At 37.4% G+C, this 24,299-nt stretch overlaps 1 protein-coding gene and 1 long non-coding RNA gene across 5 annotated transcripts in view; one reads left to right on the top strand and one right to left on the bottom strand.

The window, feature by feature from the left end:
• Window positions 1–24,299, top strand: part of LOC111869776 — a 32,552-nt gene that overhangs the window by 4,109 nt on the left and 4,144 nt on the right. The window contains exons 5-9 of one of the 2 annotated variants that reach the window (XR_002843730.2): window positions 188–389; window positions 9,022–9,184; window positions 14,254–14,331; window positions 17,666–17,832; window positions 20,880–21,024. Coding sequence is in view for 1 of the 2 variants with exons in the window: in XM_023861531.2 (XP_023717299.1) it covers window positions 188–389; window positions 9,022–9,184; window positions 14,254–14,331; window positions 17,666–17,832; window positions 20,880–20,996 (727 nt within the window). In the remaining variant the exon portion in view is untranslated. The remainder of the gene's footprint in view (window positions 1–187; window positions 390–9,021; window positions 9,185–14,253; window positions 14,332–17,665; window positions 17,833–20,879; window positions 21,025–24,299) is intronic. The other variant, XM_023861531.2, reaches the window with a different exon arrangement.
• On the bottom strand, window positions 273–23,455 carry LOC111869777. 3 transcript variants are annotated; one of them, XR_004513588.1, is made up of 4 exons: window positions 23,342–23,455; window positions 21,848–21,949; window positions 13,777–13,855; window positions 273–357 (listed from the first exon to the last, which is right to left on the bottom strand). It is a non-coding gene; the product is annotated as an uncharacterized LOC111869777 (long non-coding RNA). The 3 variants fall into 3 exon arrangements; XR_004513587.1 differs by lacking the exon at window positions 21,848–21,949; XR_002843731.2 differs by lacking the exons at window positions 273–357; window positions 21,848–21,949 and adding an exon at window positions 11,068–11,141.

Genomic DNA, 24,299 nt, shown 5'->3' with positions numbered 1-24,299 from the left:
CATTACATCCTGCAAGAAAAAATGATAACGTTCTGTTTAAAGTTGTCCTCAAGCAACAGGTGAATTATGAAGCTCTCTCAGAAATAAAAGTCATATTTTGAGTTAGTGAAACTTTTTTAATTAAACATGAACCTTATACAGAGAAAAGTTACAATGTAACAAGCTTGAAATTTCATTCCATTCCCAGGTTAATTACATCATTACCAACTTATACCCAGCGGTTATTAGTGCTCCTTTTTGGGACATTCCGTGTGATTGCAACGAATGCTGAAAGGGCACGAACAGGAATGACGTCAGAAGCATTAGGTGTTTCAGTTGCTCCCAGTTTCTTCCAGAGTTGTGTTAGTGATGGTAAAACTGCAAAAATGGAAGATGTAATGAGATTCAAGGTAAGCAGACGTAGTAACAGCTTGCATATCTGTGTTCACTCATTCTGAATGTTTGTTTGAGTGTGTGTGTCTACTAGGTAGCCTGCAAACTGTTGATATAGTGTCAAGTCACAGAGGAATGCTTGGCCCAGAGGCGCTGCAGCAAGAAAATAATTAGCCCATATTCCTTGTTGTACAGACAGTATTCAAAATAATAAATGTTCATAAGGTTCTATTATTAATTTCTGATATCTTTTAGAAAGTATTTGGTATTGTCACATGTATTGGTGTGACTCAAGATGGGGTTTGTATTTATTGGACTCATTGATACAGTGCGTAACTACACTTTACATTCACTATTATGCACACACACACACACACACACACTAGTGTCTACAGTCACATCTGCACTAGCCGTTGCTTGGTAGCGGCTTCCAATGGCAGACGTTCCCCTTCCTCTGGGTTCTTGAACTGTCCCTTGCCTCATCTACCAGCTTCTTACAGCAACTGCTCCCAATGACTGAACCTCAGCAGTTCTCTGACTAACTCAGTCATTCACCAATCATTTAAATCAACTCATCTGACTGACTGACTGACTGCCCTTGGCATGGACAACACAGAAAACACTCTTTCCTCTGTTGCCTAATAATGGCCTTTGTCTGGTTGTCTGTTTCATGGTCATTGCCTGGCAGCAGGTCAGCATACTACATTGCTCCCTCCTTCAGGCTAGTTGTCCTGAATAGCTCACAGGCATACTGCTATTTCTTGTAAATCATCCTTTTTCCTCAAATAAATTGTCTTCTAAATATTATGCAGCTGTAATTTTAACAACTGTATTTGAACATGTAAAATTATACTCTCAAAATGTAGTATTCACATATTTTATGCCCCACAACTTTAAAACACAAATTTTTGGTTGAAGTGTGTATAAATTGGGTTAGTAAATACAGTAGGTACTTCACTTTCATACTTAGTGTACATAGCACAGAACATGACTGACAATCATAATCATTATTTATGTCAGCAGGCAAGGAACATGTGAAGAAAGAGAACTCATTTTTGATATCTCTTCACTGAGCAATATTTTCAGAATTCTTGTTTGAGTTTCAGATTCTTACAATGAAGTCTTCTTCGATGATGAGCTCTGTCACTATTGAGTTAGTGTCCTATGTTTCAGAGACTCTTTCTCCACAATCAAGGATTGATATGATAAGTGTCATATTCTCACAACAACCTGTGATGATGGACAGTCTCTCAAATGTCAGACACTAACTCTTCAGTGACATGACTGATCACCTGAAAAGACTTGGTTTTGTTCTGTTTCCATTGAAAGTTTGAGATCACATATTCAGGTCACTAGTTTCAGTTATCCATATCTAGTGGGCATTGCTCTGTAGGCAAGCATCTATATGCAACTGCTTCCAGTGGACACAAGACAGAGCAGTTCTTGGGCTATGAGTAAACCATTTTTCAGCTGCAGTGCTTCACGTTTTGCTTTGCCTTTCTGCCAAGTCCTAAATTCACTTTATTAAAGAGTAAAGTAATCATGGCCTGTCAGGACTTAATTGCATGATGTATAAATAACTTAGTAATGGTTATTGCCTTGCTCACAACACTGTAGTGTACATATACAGGTATTTAAATTTAACAGGAAGCTTGGTTAAAAATAATAAGCATATGTATTTTATGAAGATATTTTTATAATCATTATTTAGTGTAATTATATAGGCACCATAATCTTGTTGCTGTTTTCACAACTTACAATACCACCAGGATGTTTATGTACATTTATGCCTTAGTTTTTTGGTTCCCACATAGTGGAATCAACTTTCAGCTTCCAGCATGTAATGTTAACATCTCATGAATGAAGATTTATGTTTACTGAATGTTTTTTGACCTGAGATGTGAATATAAATATTGCTGAAATGTGTCAAAGTGGTGTTGGTGTGGTGTGTATGATACTGATTCAGTACCTTATATTGAGCCATGGTTCATTAATGTGCCTGATGTAAAGTCATTCATGATATTCACACAGTCCCAAGGTCTAAATATGTGAGTGTTAGTTTTTCATTGTTTTAATGTTGGAATGTTGCCGTTACCTGATCGTATTGTGATATTCATTGATAATATTCATGTTATCACCATTACAACAGCCGCTGACATGCAGCAACAAAAGTTAATCATTCAGATTAATTGATTCTTATTTATGTACCCGCAGTTTACGTTGTATGGGCATGTGATAATACTGTGACTCCTGCATCAAGGGAGCCACATTTCCTATGGGTGGGGCTGTAATAGAATCTCAAACAAATTCGATAGCTTCCAGATTACCATTTTGGTGCATTTTTTGTAGCACTTTTGAGCATTTTATATTTAAGTAAGGTAAAGCTATCCCTGTAACAGGCCTCGGAGGCCCATAGGATTGAGGGCCCCACATTATCTAGACAATCTGCTCACAGGTGGCGGTAAGGTTGTTAGCCTTGCCCGCCAGCTGCACTTTAGCCCCCAGGAACATTCCTGGTACTCATTTCTGTTAGAGGCTGATTCGACCCCAGGACCATAGTGCAACTGGAAGGATTAGGTCAATTGAAAAAAATCCAGTGACCTCATCGGGACCTCAACCCGCGACCATCTGGCTTGTAGCATAGTGCCTCAACTAACTATGCTACCACGTACCCCCTTTTATCTAACCTACCTTTAAAAGTGTTACTGTTACTCTTCATAGTCCCTGTTCTGAGAATCTGAAATCTCACATGCTAATGAACTTTTTGATTCCATAAAAGATGGAATTTCTTGTCTAGGTGATTGGCTGTTGATATCTTAAGAATAATTCATACTCCACATAGTTCTTTAGCTTATATATTGATCTGTAATTTGTTTCAACTCAGTAATAGGCAGTATTGAAAGATAAAATTACATCTTAGCTATAAAAACATTCGGTAACCTAACAAAGCACAGTTTTGTTATTTGAGTTCTGGTTGCTGTTTTCTCTTTCCGCCATCATGACACTGAATCCTATGGCAGGCTGAAGTTAGTGTAAGTACATATTTACAATTGATTGCAGTTCTGGTGTCAGTCTCTGCCTCTCTTTTTGTGTCTTATTAGTATACATAACGTGTGAAGTTTTTTGTTATAAGTTTAGAGTAGGTTTGGTCATTTAGTAGAGTGTAGGTCATGTGTCCTGCATGAGTATTGTGTTGCATTCGTCATGCCTTCTGTATGTTCAGTGCTTTATGTGAAACAGTTGTATTTACTTATTATCTCTTGTGTATTGTTTTGTATAGTTCACATAAGACATCAGCTTTGTTTGGAGATAAAATTAAGTAAAAGTAAAGCTATCCCTGTAACAGGCCGTGAAGGCCCATAGGGTTGTGAGATGTTAAGGGTCCCACATTACCTTGACAGTCGGGTCAGAGATGGCGGTAAGGTTGTCAGCCTTATGCGCCGGCCGTGCTTCACTCCCCAGGAAAATCATTTAATTAATTCCTGGTACTCATTTCTGTTAGAGGCTGAGTAAACCCCAGGGCCTAGTGCGGCCGGAAGGATTAGGTCAATTGAAAAAAAAAAATCCAATGACCTCATCGGGACTTGAACCCGCGACCTTCTGGCTTGTAGCATAGTACCTTAACCACTATTCTACCGCGTACCCCTTTTGTTTGGAGGTAAGTAGGCAAAATATTGCAATGCAGATTGACTGGCATGTCTGTGATTGCAAGGCTATGGAGAGAAGTGGATTTCATTAAGCGTGTTAGTTTTCCAGTACAGAACCGAATAGAACAGTCATTATGTAACCTTAGGACTACAAATTTGAAGGAAGATTGGCCCATGAGTAGCATTTAACTGCATTGCCCAGAATTATTATGAGTATATTTCATTGAAGTAGAGATGTTCTGAATGTGTGTGAAAATTTGGGAAAATATTGTAAGTACGCAGGTTTAACGAAGGAAAGCAGTGTATGGAAATGTTTTACTTTATTTTGCATACATGAGACTGCCCTAAGTAAAATGAATTATTTCGAAAGTTTGTATTTATTTATTCTGTATTTATTTAATAGTGCTTCCAGTTGCCAAGATTATGTATTGTCAAATTATTAGAAGATTAGTGAATAACAAGTTGGAAAGGATAGGGAAGAAATTCACCATGGTGTATCCCAGCATTTGCCTCAAAGGGCTAATGGAAACTACAGAATATCTCAGTTTGGACATTGTTTCCCTTTACTAAAATTTGAACCCAGATTCTTGAACACAAAACAGAATTACTAACCACCTGACACAGTTTGGTCTCAGTGATATTGAAGGAACACAGAAATTATTCTGTTTTTTACATTATTAAAGACACTACATTTAGAGTTAGAGGAGACTAATGATAAAAAATCATGTATTTTTCCTTTGGTTACTCTTAAAGAAGTATGTCTTAGAGACAGCTGCATGTAGTTAATTCTGGTGTTGATTTAAAGTGCTTGATATCCTCACATAGACAATATTTGACTTGGCTGTTGTTGGTGAGATGGGAGTTTAAATATGTGGTCTGTTCAAAAAGTTCCAGAACTCGACGTCTAGCAGTGTTGGGTAACTTGTGCTGCCTAGTGGCATGCTTCCTAATTATCATCCTTTTTGCCTCATCATCCTGGTGTGATTAGTTATAGCCCTAGAGCTATTCATTGATGTGCGTGTGGAGTGTGTCTTGCGATATTCGAGATGGCTGATATTCATGGGCATGAAAGTCATGTTGATAGTTTTTTTACATCGAGGGTGTTGTGCATCATGAAATATTATGAAAAGGGTAAACAGTGAATCACTGGTATTATCTTGAAGTGCTGAAACGTGTAGGAAAAAATATTAGGAGGAAGAGACCTCAGTTTTGGAGAATCAACTCCTGGTTCCTCCTTCATGACAATGCACCAGCTCATGCATCGCTACTGATTCATGATTTCAGTTTGGGAAATAAGGAAAGGTCTGCCAGAGCCAAGTCAGGTGAGTAGGGTGGCTGAGGAAGCACACTTATGTTCGCGTTGGCCAAAAAGTCACAAATCAGTAACAATGCATGAACTGGCCCATTGTTATGATGGACGATCCAGGAGTTGTTTCTCCACAACTGAGGTCTTTTTCTAATGGCATTTTCTCTTAGATGTGAGAGAAGGGGGACAAGGGGGGTAGTGGAAGGGATTATGTCTGAGAAGGCTGTCGTATCTGCCAAATTACAGAGGTTTTCATAAGTGGGATTGGCTAGAATGTATCAGTAATTTTTTCACTATGTATTGTATTCTCACCATTTTCCCCCAAATAATACAATTTTTGGTAAAAAATGTGGGGGGGAGAAATATAAAATGCATTTTGATAACCCAGTGACTGAAGTAAAATGATGCAGTGCAGTGAGACTATTATTTCTTGATGTGAATCAAAGTCAAATGTCACACTATACAGTAATGGATGCTTGTATTTTGACTTCACCCAAATATTACAGCAGTAGGGTTAATTGGTATCCTTAGTTTACTTTTTTATGTATTATGTACTTTATCTTTCTAGCATATTCATGCAAAGTCCTCTTTTAGAGTTTTCAAGGATGTCCATGGTTTCCTCTAAGGTACCATAAGCATATCTCACAGTAAATATTGTTATGCCCTACACATGACAATATGTTAACCTTTATTTGAATTTCATTATTAATCAGTATTGAATAAAAGTGGGGCTTTGTGTCATGTTACCTGTGTTGTGTAATATTGGCAATATGTTTGTAACATCCCTAATTCTCTCTTGCAATTAGGTTCCATTTCTTTAAATCAGGGATGATTCAGTTTGTTCTGTTTCAGGCCCACTTTATCTCAGCTGCAGCCCATTGGCTAAAACCGTTTGACTGGCTACAGTAAAGCCTTTATCAGTACTGTTAGGGTGGTTAGTTGAGGATGATGAGATAGGGAAACAAGAGGTACACGTACCGTGTTGTAGGAAATTGTCAAATGAATGCCCAACTATTGGATCACAATATCTGCATCACATGAATAGCTATCACTAGTGGATAGCTCAGTCAGTATAGTGACTGGCTACAGGTTTGATGACTGTAGTACAGTTCTTGACAGATGCAGAAATTTTTCTCTTGACTGCATCCAAAACATAAAGCTGACCACTCACCTCCATGTGGTGCTGAGGTTAAGAATGCCCTTCCATCATGTTGCTATAAGGGCCATGCATTTTTTAACTCCAATGCATGCCACATGCCATGCCCATCTCATCCACCTCGAGTTGATAATTCTAATAATACTTGGCGAGGAATGCAAATTATGAAGCCCCTCATGCAGTTTTCTGCAGCCCCCTGTAACTTTATTCCTGCTGGGTTAAAATATTCTTGGCACCCCATTCTCAAACACGTCTGAGTAATCTAGACTCACTCACTCAGTGCTTACTTTTATGAATTAAAGTAAAATTAAAATTGTTTGGTTGAGTATCATGTCATGATTTGTAGTGATGTTAAAGGTAAAACTTTGTACTTTCTTGGTGGTTGAACGGTTGGATACGAATGGTCAGCTTCACTTCATACTCAGGCCACTTCAGCATTCATGGAAAAAGCCACTATTACCCATTGTGTAGGAGGCTACGTGTGCCAAGACTTCAACTCTGATAATTTTTTTGGCTGGTCTGTTCCAGTTTACAATGTGGCTTCTCTTAACCTGAACTGATCCATTTGTTTTCAAAGTGTGGAGCCAATATCAACCTCCTATCTAAACCACTGAATAATGAGTGCAAATATTGTTTACTATTTACAGGCATTAAAAATTCTTCAGAAAACGCTGTCTAAAATTGGCATGCATGAGCTCAGCTTCATTTTTTAGTTTTTTGTCACTTCAACCTAGTAGTGTTCTTTCCAGTCTGTGAAATGTATGCATTTGAGATATTCTCGGTATTCTTTGTAAAGTGTTCTGTTATTTTATGTGTGTATGGGTGTAGATAGCCCACATTTACATGTGTCTGTGCTCATATTTACATCTACTCCCTACTTTGCGTGATTTCCACAAAATCTGATGTAATGTTCAACATGAACTGTCTAGTCATTTGTCTTGCTTTGAACATTGTGATTTAAAGTTTCTTCCTGAATTAATATCTAATAATGGCCTTGAATAAATGCAGTTGATATATAGTGCTAACATGCATTACCATCCAGAAGATTGTTAATATAAGTGACTGGACAGATTCATTGGTCTGAGCTGTGCAGTGCATTGTTCTAATGAGTAACGATTACACTGTACATATGGAATAGTTATTATTTTGATAGTCTTATTATTCATAAAGTTGGTAAGGGTGTAATATTGCAATTACATTACAGGTTTCCCATGTATCTTGCAAAAAGAGAAGGTTCATGATTTAAGAAATGTTACTCAGATTTTACAGTACTGACAGAGGAAATGTTACATCAAATCACATTATGCTATCTACATCGGAAACCTCGCTACATTAGTTACTGACCTTCATATGCTCTTGTTCAGGCCATTTTCTCACTTTTGACATTGCAAATGGAATCTCTGTTCTCTAAATTTATGATTGTTAATTTGTTATGCAATGATTCTCAACCTTTTGTGTGTCATCATGCATTTTGGACCCATTCAAATGATAGTGACACCCCCCTCCCCCCAAGTTTGTGTTTATACAACTGATGCAAACAGCCTATCTCAGCTATATAAGTATGGTTAATGTACATGTTAAAATTATTGGTGTTTACTGAAATGTCTGGTTAATAGCTGGGCCCTACCCTACCATTATTTGTCTTGTGTGTCCTTGTGTAACCTAACATAAAGTGAACTTACACTAATCCAAGTGTGCTCGATATGAGAGTGTTCAGATTTGAAAGGCACTCTGGAATTTTTCATCTCTTTATATAGAATTTTAATGAGATTTAAGGTAGTCACAGACTTGAAGATTAAGATTTTGGTCTTCTGTATTATGACACTGTGTACATTCATAGGTGCTTGCTAACATTTCAGAAGAAACTACTGCCTCCATCTTCAGAGTAGAAGATGGCATGTAATATAAATATCTCTGAAGGCCGTAGGATAGTCACTTGCCTTGAAAATGGAGATAGCAACAGCCCCAAAAATATCAGCAGTACAGCCTGACAAAATTGAATTTACCTGGCAGCATGCTGTATATATGCCTGTTCTAAATTTTGACATGGTTGGTTGGGTAGTTTCAAAAATGAAACATGAGTGAATAAATGGACCAAAAGACAGTGTTCCCAGTACGTATTCATTTCATGCACTTCATAGAGAGAATGAACGAAAGGTACAAATATGCATGTTATGACTACTCTGTCGGAAGTAATGGCTAGAGATAGTCTGTCACTTAATTTCTGATTTTTGTATTTTGTTTAATATGTTTGTATGTACGTTACTACAGAAGTGCAGAATGAAATGATTGTTGATTATCTTGTTGATAATGCAGGCCCTACAGAATTATGACAGTTGCCAAATCATAAACAATTTAAAAATTCATATCTCTTTGCTAGACACTAAAGAAGAGCTACATTCTCATAGAAATTACTCAGCTTATCACAGAGGTTGAGAACTATTGATGTAGAGAGCATATTATTTTAGTGAGTGCAGACTCTTGTCTCATGTTTTCTTCCTACTGGTAATTTAGATTTCAATGTCAAGGCCTCTGTTTAGGTTGCCACACGCATCATGAAATTCCTGATTGACAACTTTGGAGTGAGCAACCTGTTCGGACGGGAGAATTACGAGTTTTATGCTCGGATCACTGGACGCATTCTCAAGGTGGAAGAAGACTGGATTTTTAGTTTCCGGTATCCTCCAGCCACTCTTGTCTCTCGTGAGTATCTGCTAGTGATGCTACAGATGACAGCATGAATCAGCATTTAACCGGACACTAATGGTGGAGGAACACTTATAGACTGCCGTATAGCATGACTACAGATCACTCATCATTCTTGAGATATACAAAAATTTGGACTAGGGAATAATAGAAAATGTTAGTTGCAGAGAAAAAGAACTGTTTGAGAACCAATGCTTACTCTTGTGAAAGCTAGATTCTGTATTGAAATTTGTAGTTTTGTGATAATTTACTACTTTTAATGCATTTCCTATTCTCAGAAATATAAATTGCCTCAAAGAATTTATGCAGAATAAAGTTATGATACTATGTTCAGACTGAAGACCTTTATAAAATAAGGAATAATTTATGTATGCCATTTACTTGATGTTTCCTTAAAAGTGTAGGACTAATAAAGGGCTAATCCAAGGGGAAGCACAATAGATCATTGAAGGTCGCAGTGTAGGGGCCGGTTTTTATGGACCACCCCTTACATACACTACTTGATGTTTCTACTTTTCATTTGTCTGCCTGTGCATGTTTAGCTCTCCAGTCTTCATTAGTCTTTTATTAAAATATTTCCTGGTTGTGTCATGTAGTCCATATTTTGAGTACAGTTTATTATTAAAGTTACTTGAAGTTCAAATTTGTTTCACACTATTTTGTTTGTAATTTTAGTTGTAATTTTATTTTTCTTTGTTCCTATTTCTGTGCCTTGTTACTTTCTTACTGAGTTCCTAACTTTGAAGTAAAATGCATTTATCTAGTCTTGTGGCCAATAAAACTAAGAACGTTATATGTCAGGTCATTTTCTTTTTGTTAATTCACATTATATGATTATGCTGTGTTACATAACTTATTATATGAAGTATTTTTATTTGTGTGTGTTTTTTTATTTTAAAGTAATTTTGCTTTGCTTATCTTTTATGTAGCAGACCAATATGAATAGCTTCACATGATATCCAGAGAACCTGCATTTCAATTAATATGAATTAACACATGTTTCATTGCTTAGTTGGTGTAGGACTGTGCAATTACTGTGAACACTCACTTCATAAAGAAATATATCTCACATTATAACTTCATATGTTGTAAAATGTTAATCAGTTATTAAATTAATCTAATTTATGACATGCAGTTATACTTCGATGTCTTAACTGAGTGGCCTGGGTTTTATTAGTCCACTGCAGTTGCCATGGTATTTTTGGTGGCTAAAGGAACACTGGGGCTGAGGTGTTTTCATTATTCTTGAGATTTTACTTTTCATCAGTCCACCATAGTTATCTCTGACATGCAAGAGTCATGTTCTGCTGGTCCTTTATTCCAAGGTGGGGCTTGTCTTGATATGGCACTTGGCTCAGTGCATATCCCTGGAGTGACTGTTTAGCTGGTTCCGGCCCCTAATATAATTCTTACAGTTTTGTCAAATAATTAAAAAATATCTCTGTAGGAACTCTGTGTTCAGTGTCTCTTCCCTTGGGATAGTATTCATAGATTATTCTTGGAATATGGGAATTACTGATTTTAGGTTTTCACAGTGGTTAATTATTGATGTTAATTCTGTTTCAAAGGTACATGCTGCTTCTGCCTGCAGGGTTGACCCTGAAGGTGTAGGCAGCATGTTCCTCGAATATGTAGACAACATCATACACATCCACATGTAACAACACAAGAATGGAATTAATGGGAAACCTTAATTCTTCTAAAATGTTGCAACCACCTTACTTTTTATTGTGTTATTCTTCTCATGAATAAAATCCTTTCTTCCAATGCTCTCTGCTTCTCCAACTTTGGTCTTCTTGATAGGTTTTTTATTTTAATAGTGCAAACACAATCTGTATTTGCTGCTTTTTCCATTGATTTGCAGCTGTTTAATGCATGGACTGATCACCATATGATGCCATGACAGAGACTAATTACAAGAAACAAACTCCATGGCCTGTAGTCTGCAAGCGAACTATAACATTGATTAATAGGCATAAATATTCAAAATTTGTTTTTCTTCAGTACAGTTTATTCTGTGGAATACCCAAAGAAGTAACAGGCACTTTCAGTAACTCCCCACTCCCTTCCCCATTTGGAATATATATACAGTAATAGTTTGGTAACTTCATTTTTGGGGCCCTCAAATGGGAATGCTGTCAAGAGACAGACACATCAAATACTTTAATTATTTTATTACATTGTGTTTTAAGACACATCTGGGAAATAGACAGGTGCTGTCACTTGTGCCATGTTTGTTCTCTTTTATGTGCTGAGCCATTTTTTGGAAGAATAACAAAATTTGATACTGTGGTATGTGATATAAGCATGCTCCTTTCTCATATATGAGTGTTTCTTTACCCAGTGTGTTGTAATTTCACTGATTACCAGTGTCATATTGAATAAGATTTTAATTTCAAAACCGGTTAACTTCTTAATGAGGTCAGATATTTTAAAGCACTGAAAAGTCTGAGAGATTTGTGCAGTTGTGACTCATAGGCAAACTAGTTTTCTCAAGCATTCAGGTTCAAATAGTTACACATAATGATGTTCTTATAAATCCACAAAGCAGGTGACAAATTTTTGTTCATTAGTTATAAAAACTGTTTGCTTCATCTAAATTCAATTTTTCTGTGATTTGTTACTGTGCATTTCTCTAACATGAATTAGAATTGCAGTTTTTCTCAGTGATGTGGAAGAAATTTTAAATAGAGATGTGATAATGATAGGCCTTCAGCAAGGCTTTTGTTTAATATATTAATTGGCATGAAATATAAAGTTCAGAACATTTGTCTTATAACATGTGAGGAAACTGTGTGTACAGTTCATTGACAGTCAGATTCTCTGGTTATGGCTGTATTATCACAATAATATCTTCTGTCCACAGATAGTTAATACTATATTATAATTATTAAATATGTATTGTATATCAAAATTAGCAGCAAAAAGGTGGTTGGACAGAAGCCTTTTGTTATTCAACTATGACTTCGTCCTTCCACAGCCTTCCATATTCATTATTCACTATCCATACCACTATACATATTGTATAATCTGAATGACTGAATGTCATTGATTTTGTAATCAATTAATTAATTTTGTCACCTTCAAAATACAGGAATTTACTAACACAGTGAAAGTTCCATTTTAAGGTTTCCTTTGGGCCATTGGATTTGAACACTGAAGAGAAGAAAATCTTAAATGTGGAAATTTTAACATCAAGATTATAGACTTGGGATCATTGAAATTAAACCTTAAATGAGGGAAACACTTAAATTGAGGAACATTAAATGGAGGTTCCACTATGTTTTAGACTCTAGGATTCTTTAATTGAAACCAGAAATTGTGAAATTTCATGCAAAGAAATAAGCCAACCTAAATGGCATGGGATGCTGGCAACATCATAGATTCTGGTCACTGTGTTTCTCATGTTTTCATAATGCAGCCTTTTTAAATTATTTCCACAGCTGAATGATCAGGCTTTTCTGCACAGTGCAGTGCCCATGGTTATAAGTACTCATAGTTTGAAGTGGAAAGAAAGTCCATGCTGCCAGCAACCAGATAAAAATATGCAATTGTGGGCAACTGCACAGTCCATGTTCAGGAAAATTAATGTGGAAATTATATATCTTAAATATCCATAAAAGGACTAAACTGTTGATCTGAAACTTATTTTATTAAGGAGTGTGTTAATTTCTTACACTATGTGGTAGAAATAGTATAGTTTGTATGTTGCTACCACATAATTAATTAATTGTTTGTTCCTAAAGGTCTGTTCTGTTTTAATACTAAATTTTTTTGGTCTAGAAAACTCTTCAGAACCATTTGAGGATCCTCATATGGCAATTGTATTCCACAGAACCTTGATGTAAGACACTAGTTTAAAACTATAAAAACAAGCAAAATCTTATACAGTTGTTAGTTACATGTAGAAAATTGTAATTTATAATCATACTTTTGTTTGAATTATTGTATTTCTTTGATAGAAGAAATGCTAAAAGTTTCCGTAAATAGCAGCTGGCCCTGAGAAAGAGAAACTTTCCATTTTGAGGAGCATGTTGATTTATATTTTTTTTCGCTTAGAACTTTTAGGGCAATTAATTGTAGATGATTTTGGAATGCAGTATAAAAGTGAAAATATTCACCTCAAAAGGATACACAGTATATGGCAGCATGTGCAGAATAATAATAAAGTGTACCAATGGAAAATTTATTCTGACACTGGCCATTGGTTTCAACTACAATCTTCAGTATAGATTTTGTTGTTGAGCTTTTGTGTTTAGTAATAAGCTTTCATACTCCTTTGATATCATAAAATTAATTCACACTGGAAACTTCAGATTAGAAATTGGAAATATTCACATGATTTTGAGTCCTTTCTTAACCCCTTAAGCTGGCATTTAAACTCCCGCTACCTCTACACTGCAGTAGTATTTAAATGTTAGTGAACATCATAGCCTTGCAAGGGCGTACTTGGGATACCAGCTTGAGGGGTTTAACTTCCTTAACCAACTCAATAGACTGAAATGGTTTTGTCATCCATAGTACACAATATAAATTGTGAGTGGTATTGGATTTGAAGTTCTTACAGAAATGACTTTGAAAATTGCTACCTTCTTGGATGTAATGCTGTGTGATCTGGTAGAAGTTCACCAATATTTCAGAGGAATCTACTGCTTCCAGCTTCAGGGCCTGAAAAGTAAACAGAGTTTTATACCTGTTTCTTGCTGGGTACTTAGACCCTAATGATGGAGGCAGGAGGTTCCCCCTGAAATGCTGGTGTAGGTCTACTGGACTACACAGTGCTATGTGGTAGTGTTTGTGAGGTTATAAAATGCCATCATTTTCCAACATTTTCTGTCCCATCATTTTTCAAAGCAACAAATACAAGAATTGGATATTGGATAGTTAAAGTTAGACTTGTCAGATATAACTCAGTCTTGCTGCATTTTTGTTATGGTGTTTGCTTATTGTGAACACAGGCATGAATGGGTTTTTGATGACCACTAGTGATATTTTAACCTGTTTAACCTGGCCCAACCCATATATGTGTGTGTGCAAACAATTAGATGCTGGTAATGTTTCAACAGGCCAGCTCTCACTCGAGGCAGAGAAGACTTGGCTGCAGTACGAGTGTGATCGATGGGGCCTCAACTTCAACCTGGAAGGTAATTCAGACATTTCATAATTTCATGTTCAGTCAGTAGATTCTTGCCAACATTCTGATTAATGTTACAGTCCTAATTTAGGTTTCTTTCTCTTATTTTATATTCAATATTATTTTTCTTAAAATTGTTATTGTTTTAAATTTGTTGTGCTTGTTTATGTGCATTTTTAACTTCAAGCCACTTTATGGATAATGTTATTGGTTGATGTTTATTTCTGAATTACATTTATCAGTTGTCTAATTGGTTGGTAGCACATCTGTAAATTAGAAGTTCATTGTTTATTGTACCCTATGAAAATACAGTATTCTGTGTTCTTGAACTAACAGGTGATTTGTCAGTTTCAGATGATGAGACTGTAAATTAATAATTGCTTTTGTTATTTTAATGCTTTGATTGCTTAATATAGTCGAGGAGGATGAGGTGGGCAGGTCATGTAGCACGAACGGGGGAGACGAGGAATGCATATAGGATATTGGTGGGAAAGCCAGAAGGAAAGAGACCACTGGGAAGACCAAGGCGTAGGTGGGTGAACAATAATAAAATGGATCTGAGAGAGATAGGATGGGATGGTATGGACTGGATAGATCTGGCCCAGGATAGGGACCAGTGGAGGTCACTTGTGAACACGGTAATGAACCTTCGGGTTCCATAAAATGCTGGGAAATTCTTGAGTAGCTGCAGAATTGGCAGCTCCTCCAGAAGGGCTCAGCTCCATGAGTAAGTAAGTAAGTAAGATTGCTTAATATTTCTGAAGACTAATCACACATGCTTCGCTGAGACAGTTATTACTCTGTCATGGAAAATGGTTATTAATTCATATTTTGTCTCAGTATGAGTGTCTTCATGCTTAGAGAAACCCTGTAAAGTGTCTTAGCCCTTGAAAGTATTGTGGTTTCTATACTTATCACTTTGCTTAAACATTTAAAAAGTCTTCACTTGGTGCAGTATATGTATACATTTCTTATGAGTCTGAAAATGAACAGTGATTATATCCTTAAACAGCATTGTGTGATTTTTCCAGTGAAGACACATTGCATTTTCTGTGAGGAAGGAAGTGAATTTTTAAATATTTAGATGAATTTTAAGCTTAAAGAGTTGAATAACAGAAACTTTGCCTAAAAGAACAAGTACAGGGAGGTTATTTGAGAGCCTACTGCAAATCACTCATCCAGTCTAGCATAAGAGAGACATGATTTTATCAACCCTTTCTGGGTGTGTTCAGATCTGCTGTGCATTCAATGCCAACATGTAACAGATAAACCCTACCCAGATCACAGCAGATGCCATAAATTGTCCCTGCATTCCTTGCACTGCCATCAAAGGTTCACATCATGCAATTGAAATGTGCAACGTGAAGCTTTAAATCCCAGTCCTCTCCAAACCAAGGACCTATTTCATCCCATTCCTTTTCATTGAATGCTCCGTCTTTTGGTTCAGTTCTTTTTTGTCTAATAGCAACCCTGGCCATCTAAATGTGTTTACAACTGAACCGTTAGACTTGAAAGGATTCTGATGATGGTGTATGCTGTACAGAACTATTAGGCTTATTTTGGACTCTGTCCATTGTCTGGTATATAGAAGACAAAAAACCACAATGTTTCAGAGACTGGATCTGTCTCCATCCTCCGGTGGATGGGGCGGGATAAACCTACTTAGTTGAGCCTGTTAGAAAGAGCTAGTCTCAATCACTGGACCAGTCAGTAGAGAACAGCTCTTTCTAACGGGCCCAACTGGGTAGGTTTATCCTACCCCATCCACCTGAGGACGGAGACAGATCCAGTCTCTGAAACATTGTGGTTTTTTGTCTTCTATATACCAGACGATGGATAGAGTCCAAAATAAGCCTAATAGTTCTGTACAACTGAACAGTTGTTTGTGTATGTAACTAACATCCTGCCATTTATGCTGAAACCTTCACCTATTGTTTCATATGAATATTGTACGTGAACACCCATTTTCAATGTGTAACTTCTGTGCACCATTTCAATACAAGAAATAATGGAGCTGACTGAATGTTTCATACAGTAATGGGGGCTAGAGGTTATGGTCTACAGGTGCATAATGCAACACCTCACTTCATATCCATTCAAATATTTATGGTTCTGTATTTCAGCATCCTGTTGCAATTGTTCACGTTAGCTTCCATTTGTCTATAATCCGTCTAAATTGCAACACTTTTTATTTTTCACTTCAATATACTCTCTAACACTACATGTTTCGGCCTCAAACGGCTATCTTCAGGTGGCTGTTTGAGGCCGAAACATGTAGTGTTAGAGAGTGTATTGAAGTGAAAAATAAAAAGTGTTGCAATTTAGACGGACTATAGACAAATGGACGCTAATTCAAATATTTATTGGAATACTAAAACAAACAAACTCTGTGGTTTTAGTCCACATGGGAACTAACCGACTGAGTGATCGTGGCTTGTCGGGGAAGTTGGTGCAAACTTTAGCAGATAGAGGGTGTCGAATGGTCAGCACAACAAATCCCCACGGCTGTTAATCTCGGTTTTATAGACTGGAGCCTCTGTTTCCTTTAAATAGCTCCACAATTATCCTCATTAGGCTGAGTGGACCCCGTTCCAGACCCACTACTGCTCAGAAAATCTGGTAGCACCGGGAATTTAACTCAGACCTATGGACCTGTAGCCAGGAGCTCTGACCACTAGACCACAGAGGCAGTCTCCCTAACAAACATACATTATTATTGCATTCAGAAGGCCATGGAAAACAATTCCATGTGGTGTTGCCATCTGAGAATCATGCAGACTGTGTAAAAGCTACCTCACAGACCGAAAACATCAGGATACAACATATTTAGAGCACTCAGCCTGAATGTTTTGCTCTATGTGCTGAATAGGGATGGATTGAGGCTTGGAATACCAATGAAGGCATTAGATCCGCAATAAGAATACAATACTTCATAACTTATGTGTTAATTTAATACCTCATAGCTGATTCTATCTGCTTCTTTAAGACTGCCTGTTCTGTCTGGCTCTTCGGTTACTCTATTAGCTAGTTATTTAGTTTAAACCAAATGCAGTAGCTTACGTTGACTGCTTCTCATTTTTGATCCTTGTTATATGGGAATGTGTGAAAAGTATCATAGGTATTGTTTTCGGTTGTCTGGTTCATATTTCATTATCAAAAGAATTATATGCACTTGTTAAATTATTTATTATTTGCCATATTGTAGTTTAATAAATTAATATATTCCTTGGTACTCAGTGTAGTGAACATGTCTACTGAATTTTATGTAATTGACTACATTTTTGAAATCAGTAAGAGGGAATCCTAGCTTCTAAATAATTACAGTGTGTTTTTGAATATTACAGCAATGTCCCACCAAGAGGAGAGCCAGTCAACTCCTGCACTGATTCATGTCCCAGAGGGATATGATCCAGATGTTCCTAGCACGTCTCTCGGCATCATCCCAGAGAACAACTTGCTAGAGAGCTACACTCGCCTGTCCATCAGTCTTGAAGAGAATGGCCTGTTCAAGGTAACAGTCCGTTTATTGGCTCAACAATACAAAGTTGAATAAAGGTAAAGGCACTCATGTACATAACGTTCATCATCTGCACTCCTTTTTGCCACTTTCTCACGCAGTCTCTTTTGCTCTGAGAAACTGTGATATTGTCAGAGTGGCATCATCCAACTGATGTTGCCCAGGAGGAGCCTTTGTAAAATCCTCATTAAAATCTCCACATGATAACATCACATCGTCTGGTAGAGAATAAGTTACATGCCTCAAGATACACAAGAGGCATTAAGATGTTTTATCCTTTTAAAGTCTGTGGGGGGGCGGGAGACTACATCATGTGGGCAGCAAGAAACTTTTTTTAAATCCCCAGTTTTTAAGATTTCTAGGCAGTGCCTGCTCATATTTCTGGTAGTCAAAGTTGTGTTACAACCAACAGTCAGGCTTGGTGTCAAGCCACATCTGGGGCCCAAGACCCAGTTTATGTTACTGTCAGACAGTTACGGTTTTGTCGATGTGGGGTGCCCTCTCTGATGGGAGGACTGGTCTGTCAATCACTGCAGTCGTAGTCAGTAGTATATGTTATCTATATTTACAGTTCTACATGTTGGCATTCAACATTGTCAGTCAATTGTCAAGAATCCGGTTCCTTGTGGATACATGTTATTTACAATTTTACATTTAACTCCTGTATATATGTATGTATGATATATACAAGGCCTCTATCAATCTTATACTTGGCACAGCAGATCATGCTCTAACTCATCAGAGTTACTTTATGGCTGGTGGTTTACCGCCAGTCAGTTCATCTTGGTGCCAAGCCCCTTGAGGATAACAAACATAGATTTTTTTTTTGCGGTTGAACCCATGTGGTCATAGTCCTTATGTAACGTCTTATCTGATAAGAGGATGGGTTTGCCTGTTATGAATAGTCTATAGCTTGTCAAGTGTATGTATCTTGCATATAGCATGTTTTTGAAAATTCTTTCTTGTACACTATATACAAGGCCTCTGTCATTCTAGGCTTTGCAAAGTAGGTCATGTTTGTCTTACTTATCTTATGCTACAAAGGTAGGCCAGTCACTTGAATTGTCATAAGCTGGACCACTGCCTGCTAGTACTGTACTTTATTGTGTATCACTGAGTGAGGTTGTCTCCAATAGAATAGTGTTTATATATAGACTTGAAAGGATTCTGACGATGGTGTATACTGTACTTCTTTTGGCTTATTTTGGACTTCACCCATCGTCCGGTATATCCATGCAGATCAGGCATGCTTTATCCAGTTTTTTACTTTCGTTTTTAACTGAATTCATGGAATATAACCCATACTTCTGTTTCTTTACATTGTTGACAAGTGCATGTTTGGCACAAATTTTCTATCACGTTTTTACTGCGATTTTATTCTTTCCTCCCACTGACGGGACCGGTTGTCGGTTGTTCATAGGTTGTTTCTACAGATCAAGGTTTGTCCAGTGATTGAGACTAGCTCTTTCTAAGGGGCCCAACTGAGTAGGTTAAACCTTCCCTATACACCTGAAGACAGAGACAGATCCAGTCTCCGAAACGTTGTGGTTTTTTGTCTTTTTTATATACCGGACGATGGGTGAAGTCCAAAATAAGCCAAAAGAAGTACAGTGTTTATATAGTTTCACAAAATGTGGTCAGTTTGAGTGAACAGTATTCATATCTGTAGTTGAAAAAGGATAGACAGGCACATATGATTTATTAACAGAATTCTGAAGAAGTTTCTTTATAACCCCAAAATTTAGCACTTTTAATAGTGTCCTGTTAAAACCCATTCTGTTTGTTAAAAGTGGATATGTAACTTGAAATGGAGCCAGTATACCTCAGTTAGTATAGCAGCTAGGTTATGGGCCAGTTGACCAAAGAGCTGGGGTTCGATTCTTGGTAGGAGCAAGAGATTTTTCTGTTCTCCATAACATCCAGACTGGCTCTGGGGCCCACTGAGCCTCCTATACAAAGCCATGAGACAGGAGTATAAAGCGTACCACTCATCCTCATCCAGTACTGAGGCTAAGAATGGTGGGGTCATAGCACCTCCACTCCCACCTACATCTTCATGGTATGGTCCTCAATTAATTAAGCCCCCAGGAACAGCTTTACCATTTTATATTACATAACCTGTAGCGTAGTTGGTCAAGGCACTCTGCTACAAGACGGAAGGTCGCAGGTTCGAGTCCTGTTGAGGTCACTGGATTTTTTTCAATTGACCTAATCCTCCCGGCCGCACTATGGCCCTGGGGTCGACTCAGCCTCTAACAGAAATGAGTACCAGGAATTAATTAAATAATTTCCCTCGGGAGTAAAGTGTGGCTGGCGTGTAAGGCTGACAACCTTACCGCCATCTTTGAGCCGATTGTCTAGATAATGTGGGACCCTCAACGTCCCACAACCCTATGGGCCTTCAGGGCCTGTTACAGGGATAGCTTTACTTTTTAACTGGAAATGGACCTTGTGCCAGTCCCTGTTAAAGAAGGACAAGAAAAAGTAAATGATCCTGCACACCTTTTGACAGGTGAAGGTAACATTATCCTTGTACTTAATTATATAATTAAGCACCATGCCATTAAGGTATATGAGGAAGTGGAGGTATGGCTCCGCTCTTCTTAAGGTCAGCACTAAATGGAGGTGAGTGGCCAGCATCATGCCCCTGCCACTTTACACCTGTGGATACAATCCCTGGTAACCCATTGGATAGGAAACTGGTTGGGTGTCAGGGCCTGTACTGAACCCCACGGAGAAGAGAAAATCTCTTTCCTCTGCCAGGAATTGAACCCCCAGTCATCTAGCCCATAGCCTAGTCACTACACTGATTGAGCTAGCTTCTTAAATGCTTTAAAATTCAAATGTGTCAGACATATATATTGACATGTAACTGGGCCTGAATCTGTCCCAGAAGCAACCTGTAAATGGAAACCTTGGTAGAAATGATGTAATATTGTAAGAAATATAAACATTCAAGGGAAGTCTTAGGATGTCACATTTTTTATAGCGTCTTATTCATTTCTAAGAATAGTCCCTTGATTTTTATGAATTTGCTGCAGGGGTCTAGCCCATCTTCATCCAACAGCAGTACAGCTAGCCATCACATGACACTGGAGGAACTTAGAGCTGTGAACCGCTATGCTGAGAGCACTAAAAGTTTGTCCTACCTGCCCCAGGTGAGGTTGGGTCAGACATCAAAACAAGGTTAGCGACTGGTCATTTAACCCTTCCCACCCCCTTTCTCTCTCCCTACTTAACATTTTTGTGTATGTTGACCAATTTTCTCAACCTAAGGCAGAGTACCATATTTTTCTAAATCCGAATAATATTTTATCAGAATGTTTTATCTCTAAAAGCTGAATACATAGTGACTTGGTGTTTGGATTCATAATAGTTGTGCTTGAAGCAACAAAATATTTGCATGTTGAATAACCATAGAGCATAATGGTTCCTTCAGATAGAAACCACAAGCACATTTAGAAGGAATACCAGTTGCAAATTAGAAGTCATGTGTTTTTCTCCCACTGTTTACCACTGTCTGACTTCAAGATGTAGACAACATGTTACTAAAGCCAGCAGTGACATCTAACACCTGCACTTGCTTGTGTGCATGTGTTAGGCTTTACACATAATGAGCAGAAAAAGTCACTTAAACACTTGTCAACTAACTGACGTAGTGTGTGTTTCTAAACTTGATTATATATGCCTTTCAACAAATTTCTAAAAGTCCTACTCAGATCATAAAATTAAAATTTTGCCCATGACTTCCACAGCTGTGGAACTATAGAACAAACCATAAAGTGTATCAAGTGTAATAATCACAGTTGTTTCATATTCATGTTGTCCTTACAGTTTCATCACCTCAGACCCCATTTCATGTAGCCAGCTGACTATAAAGAGGCCCCCGTTAAGCAAAGGGCTGTACTTTGTTCAGAGTGTTAAATTACTAGAGGTCTGATCTGAGACAGGGGAAGCACAGTACATCAAAGCAAAGCAAAGGCAACAGCAAAGGTTGTTTAATACCCACCCCTTTGACTGGATCTAGGTGGTCCCTTGTTTCAATGTCAAACCAAGGACTGGATGTCCTCACGTTTATTTGTTGATTTTTCCTCAATACCCTAGAATTTTTCTGAAATTGTACCAGAAAATTAGCTGTGACAGCATTCTTCCACATTATCTCAATTAGGCANTGTGGACCTGTCGTCTTGACAGATTACTGATGATGATGATGAATCATATTCTCATTGCCAGTGTGAGGGTGTGTAAAACCCATGCATTTAATAAAGTATCCGCCGCGTAAGGCTGACAACCTTACCACCTTATTGTTTCACAACCCTCTGGGCCTTCACGGCCTGTTACAGGGATAGCCTTACTTTTACTTTTTTTATCTTTAAATAAATAAATAAAAAAAACACCATACTACAATAAGTTGTGATCAGAAATAAAATCTGATATCAGAATTGAAAATGAAAAAAAGTCATACTAGTTTATGTAGGAGCTGTAACCTCTGTTCACATATCACAGCAGTATCTTGAGAACTGTAGAATTCTGTGAAAGGTTTTTAGAGATCCCATGAAAACATTTATGTAACAGCTGACTTCACATGAATGCATTGTAGTATGGTAAGTAGGTACCAGTATTTTGGAGGAACCTGCTGCTCCATCCTCAAGGTAAGAAGATAGGAGCAATAGCTTCCACAGAAATGTCTGTATGTACCTACCAAACTACATGGCATCGCAACCCAGAAGACATTAGCCACCATGACTGTACAGGAACACTGCCAACTTTGTGGATTTGCTGTCAATATTGAGTGAATTTTTGGCAAGGAAAGCATAAGCATTCATCTCAAAGACTTATATTACTTTAGAAATAGATAATGTGTATTCGTCTGTAATTATTATTAAAACTGAAAATATATATGATTAATAGCTACTATGGGTTCCAAATATAAGAGGGCAATTTGTGCAGTAATTCCAGATGCATGCAAAATAAATGTTTCTTTAATTCCCTCTTTCTTCATACTGCTTTGTGAATGATTGACGTATTGTATTGTATTGTATTGTATCTCACTAAACCTGACAATTTCTTCATGATACAGAAGTTCATGGTATGGAGTTTTTACTGTATAAATTAATTACATTCTATATATTCTTTATCCCTCTATATTGAATTCCTTTCTAGATTTGCTTCAGCCTTCATAAAATGCAACTGGTATATTCAAAATTAAGATGCCTTCCCTCCATGAAATGTAAATGGTTTTGCCTGAGGTTCCCTTTACCTTTGAGCCCATGACCAGTCCAGTAGTACATGTTATTTGTGAGACCTTCACAGTCCATGACATGAGGAATGAAGTTGGCATATATGTTTTGTAATGGTGTTTGGTAATCCTTTATAGTAAATAGCATTTAAACTGACCTCAGATAGGTGTTCAGAATAATATCACCCAAAGATGAGAGGAGTTTCACAAGATAATTGTAATCAATGCTTTTCAAGGTTAAATAGTTGCTAGACAGAAATATACCTTGTGTATAGCCTACAGCTTCAAATGTTCTAGATATTGTAGCATGTAGACCAATTACTAGGCAGCAACTGTGAGATAAACAAATGTACCAGAGCCATTACTGGTAAGCTACTAGTGAAGACACTGCCGGCTGAAAAATACTTAGCATATGCTCTGGCGAACTTAAAAGTGTGGAAATTAGCAATGGCACTATAATGAAGTGTAGTTATGAGTTGCGTGTTAAAGCAGTCAATAAATCCTATTTACGATCCAAAACCCCATCAAGAGTCTCACTCAGAATCATGACAGTATGTTGGCCATTGAATTATTGCACAAACAGAAGAGGAAGTCAGAATCTTAGGGTATCATTAACAACATCAAATTTGATTGTATGAGACTGACTTTCAAGTTTGATCCACTTGATCTGTGAAAAATTTTTCCAGCATTTCAGCAAACTTTGCAGTTATTTTGTGAGAAAATGTCATGTATAGAAGGAAAGAAGTGATATAAAATGATATGTTTTGGGAAGGCTGATGTGAAAAGGAGACAGAGGTTGGGTTAACTTGCTGTTTGGAATGCTAGCCAATTGGCTGGGTCCTGGAGCTTGAAAGGAAAACAATGGAAAAGAGATTACCCCAGATTTTACTCAGTCTGTATCAGCTTTCCCAGTTCTCTGGTTGTTTGATTATTTGTGTAGCTACTCTGTTAATGGTTAATGCATGGATAATATTGGTAAACCTAAATATATCATCACTTTTCTTTATCCATGACATTCACCCTGAAGATGGAAACTGAAGTGTTTGTCTAAACATTGCAAGGGTTTCAGCAAATGTTGTGGTTCAAACCTGAAAGCTGGCTGCACAAACAGGAGAACAAGAATTTAAAATTTAGTTCATAGGAAGAGAAGACTGTAGAGAACAATATTGTCTGTCTGTGGGAAGTGCTGTGTTCTGAATTATATATATGTAAGTGTGTGTAT

This window comes from Cryptotermes secundus, unplaced genomic scaffold, assembly GCF_002891405.2.
Source record: "Cryptotermes secundus unplaced genomic scaffold, Csec_1.0 scaffold93, whole genome shotgun sequence".
Classification (NCBI taxonomy): Eukaryota; Metazoa; Arthropoda; class Insecta; order Blattodea; family Kalotermitidae; genus Cryptotermes; species Cryptotermes secundus.
The sequence above is the reverse complement of the archived record's forward strand: the minus strand, read 5'-3'. Positions and strand labels throughout refer to the sequence as shown.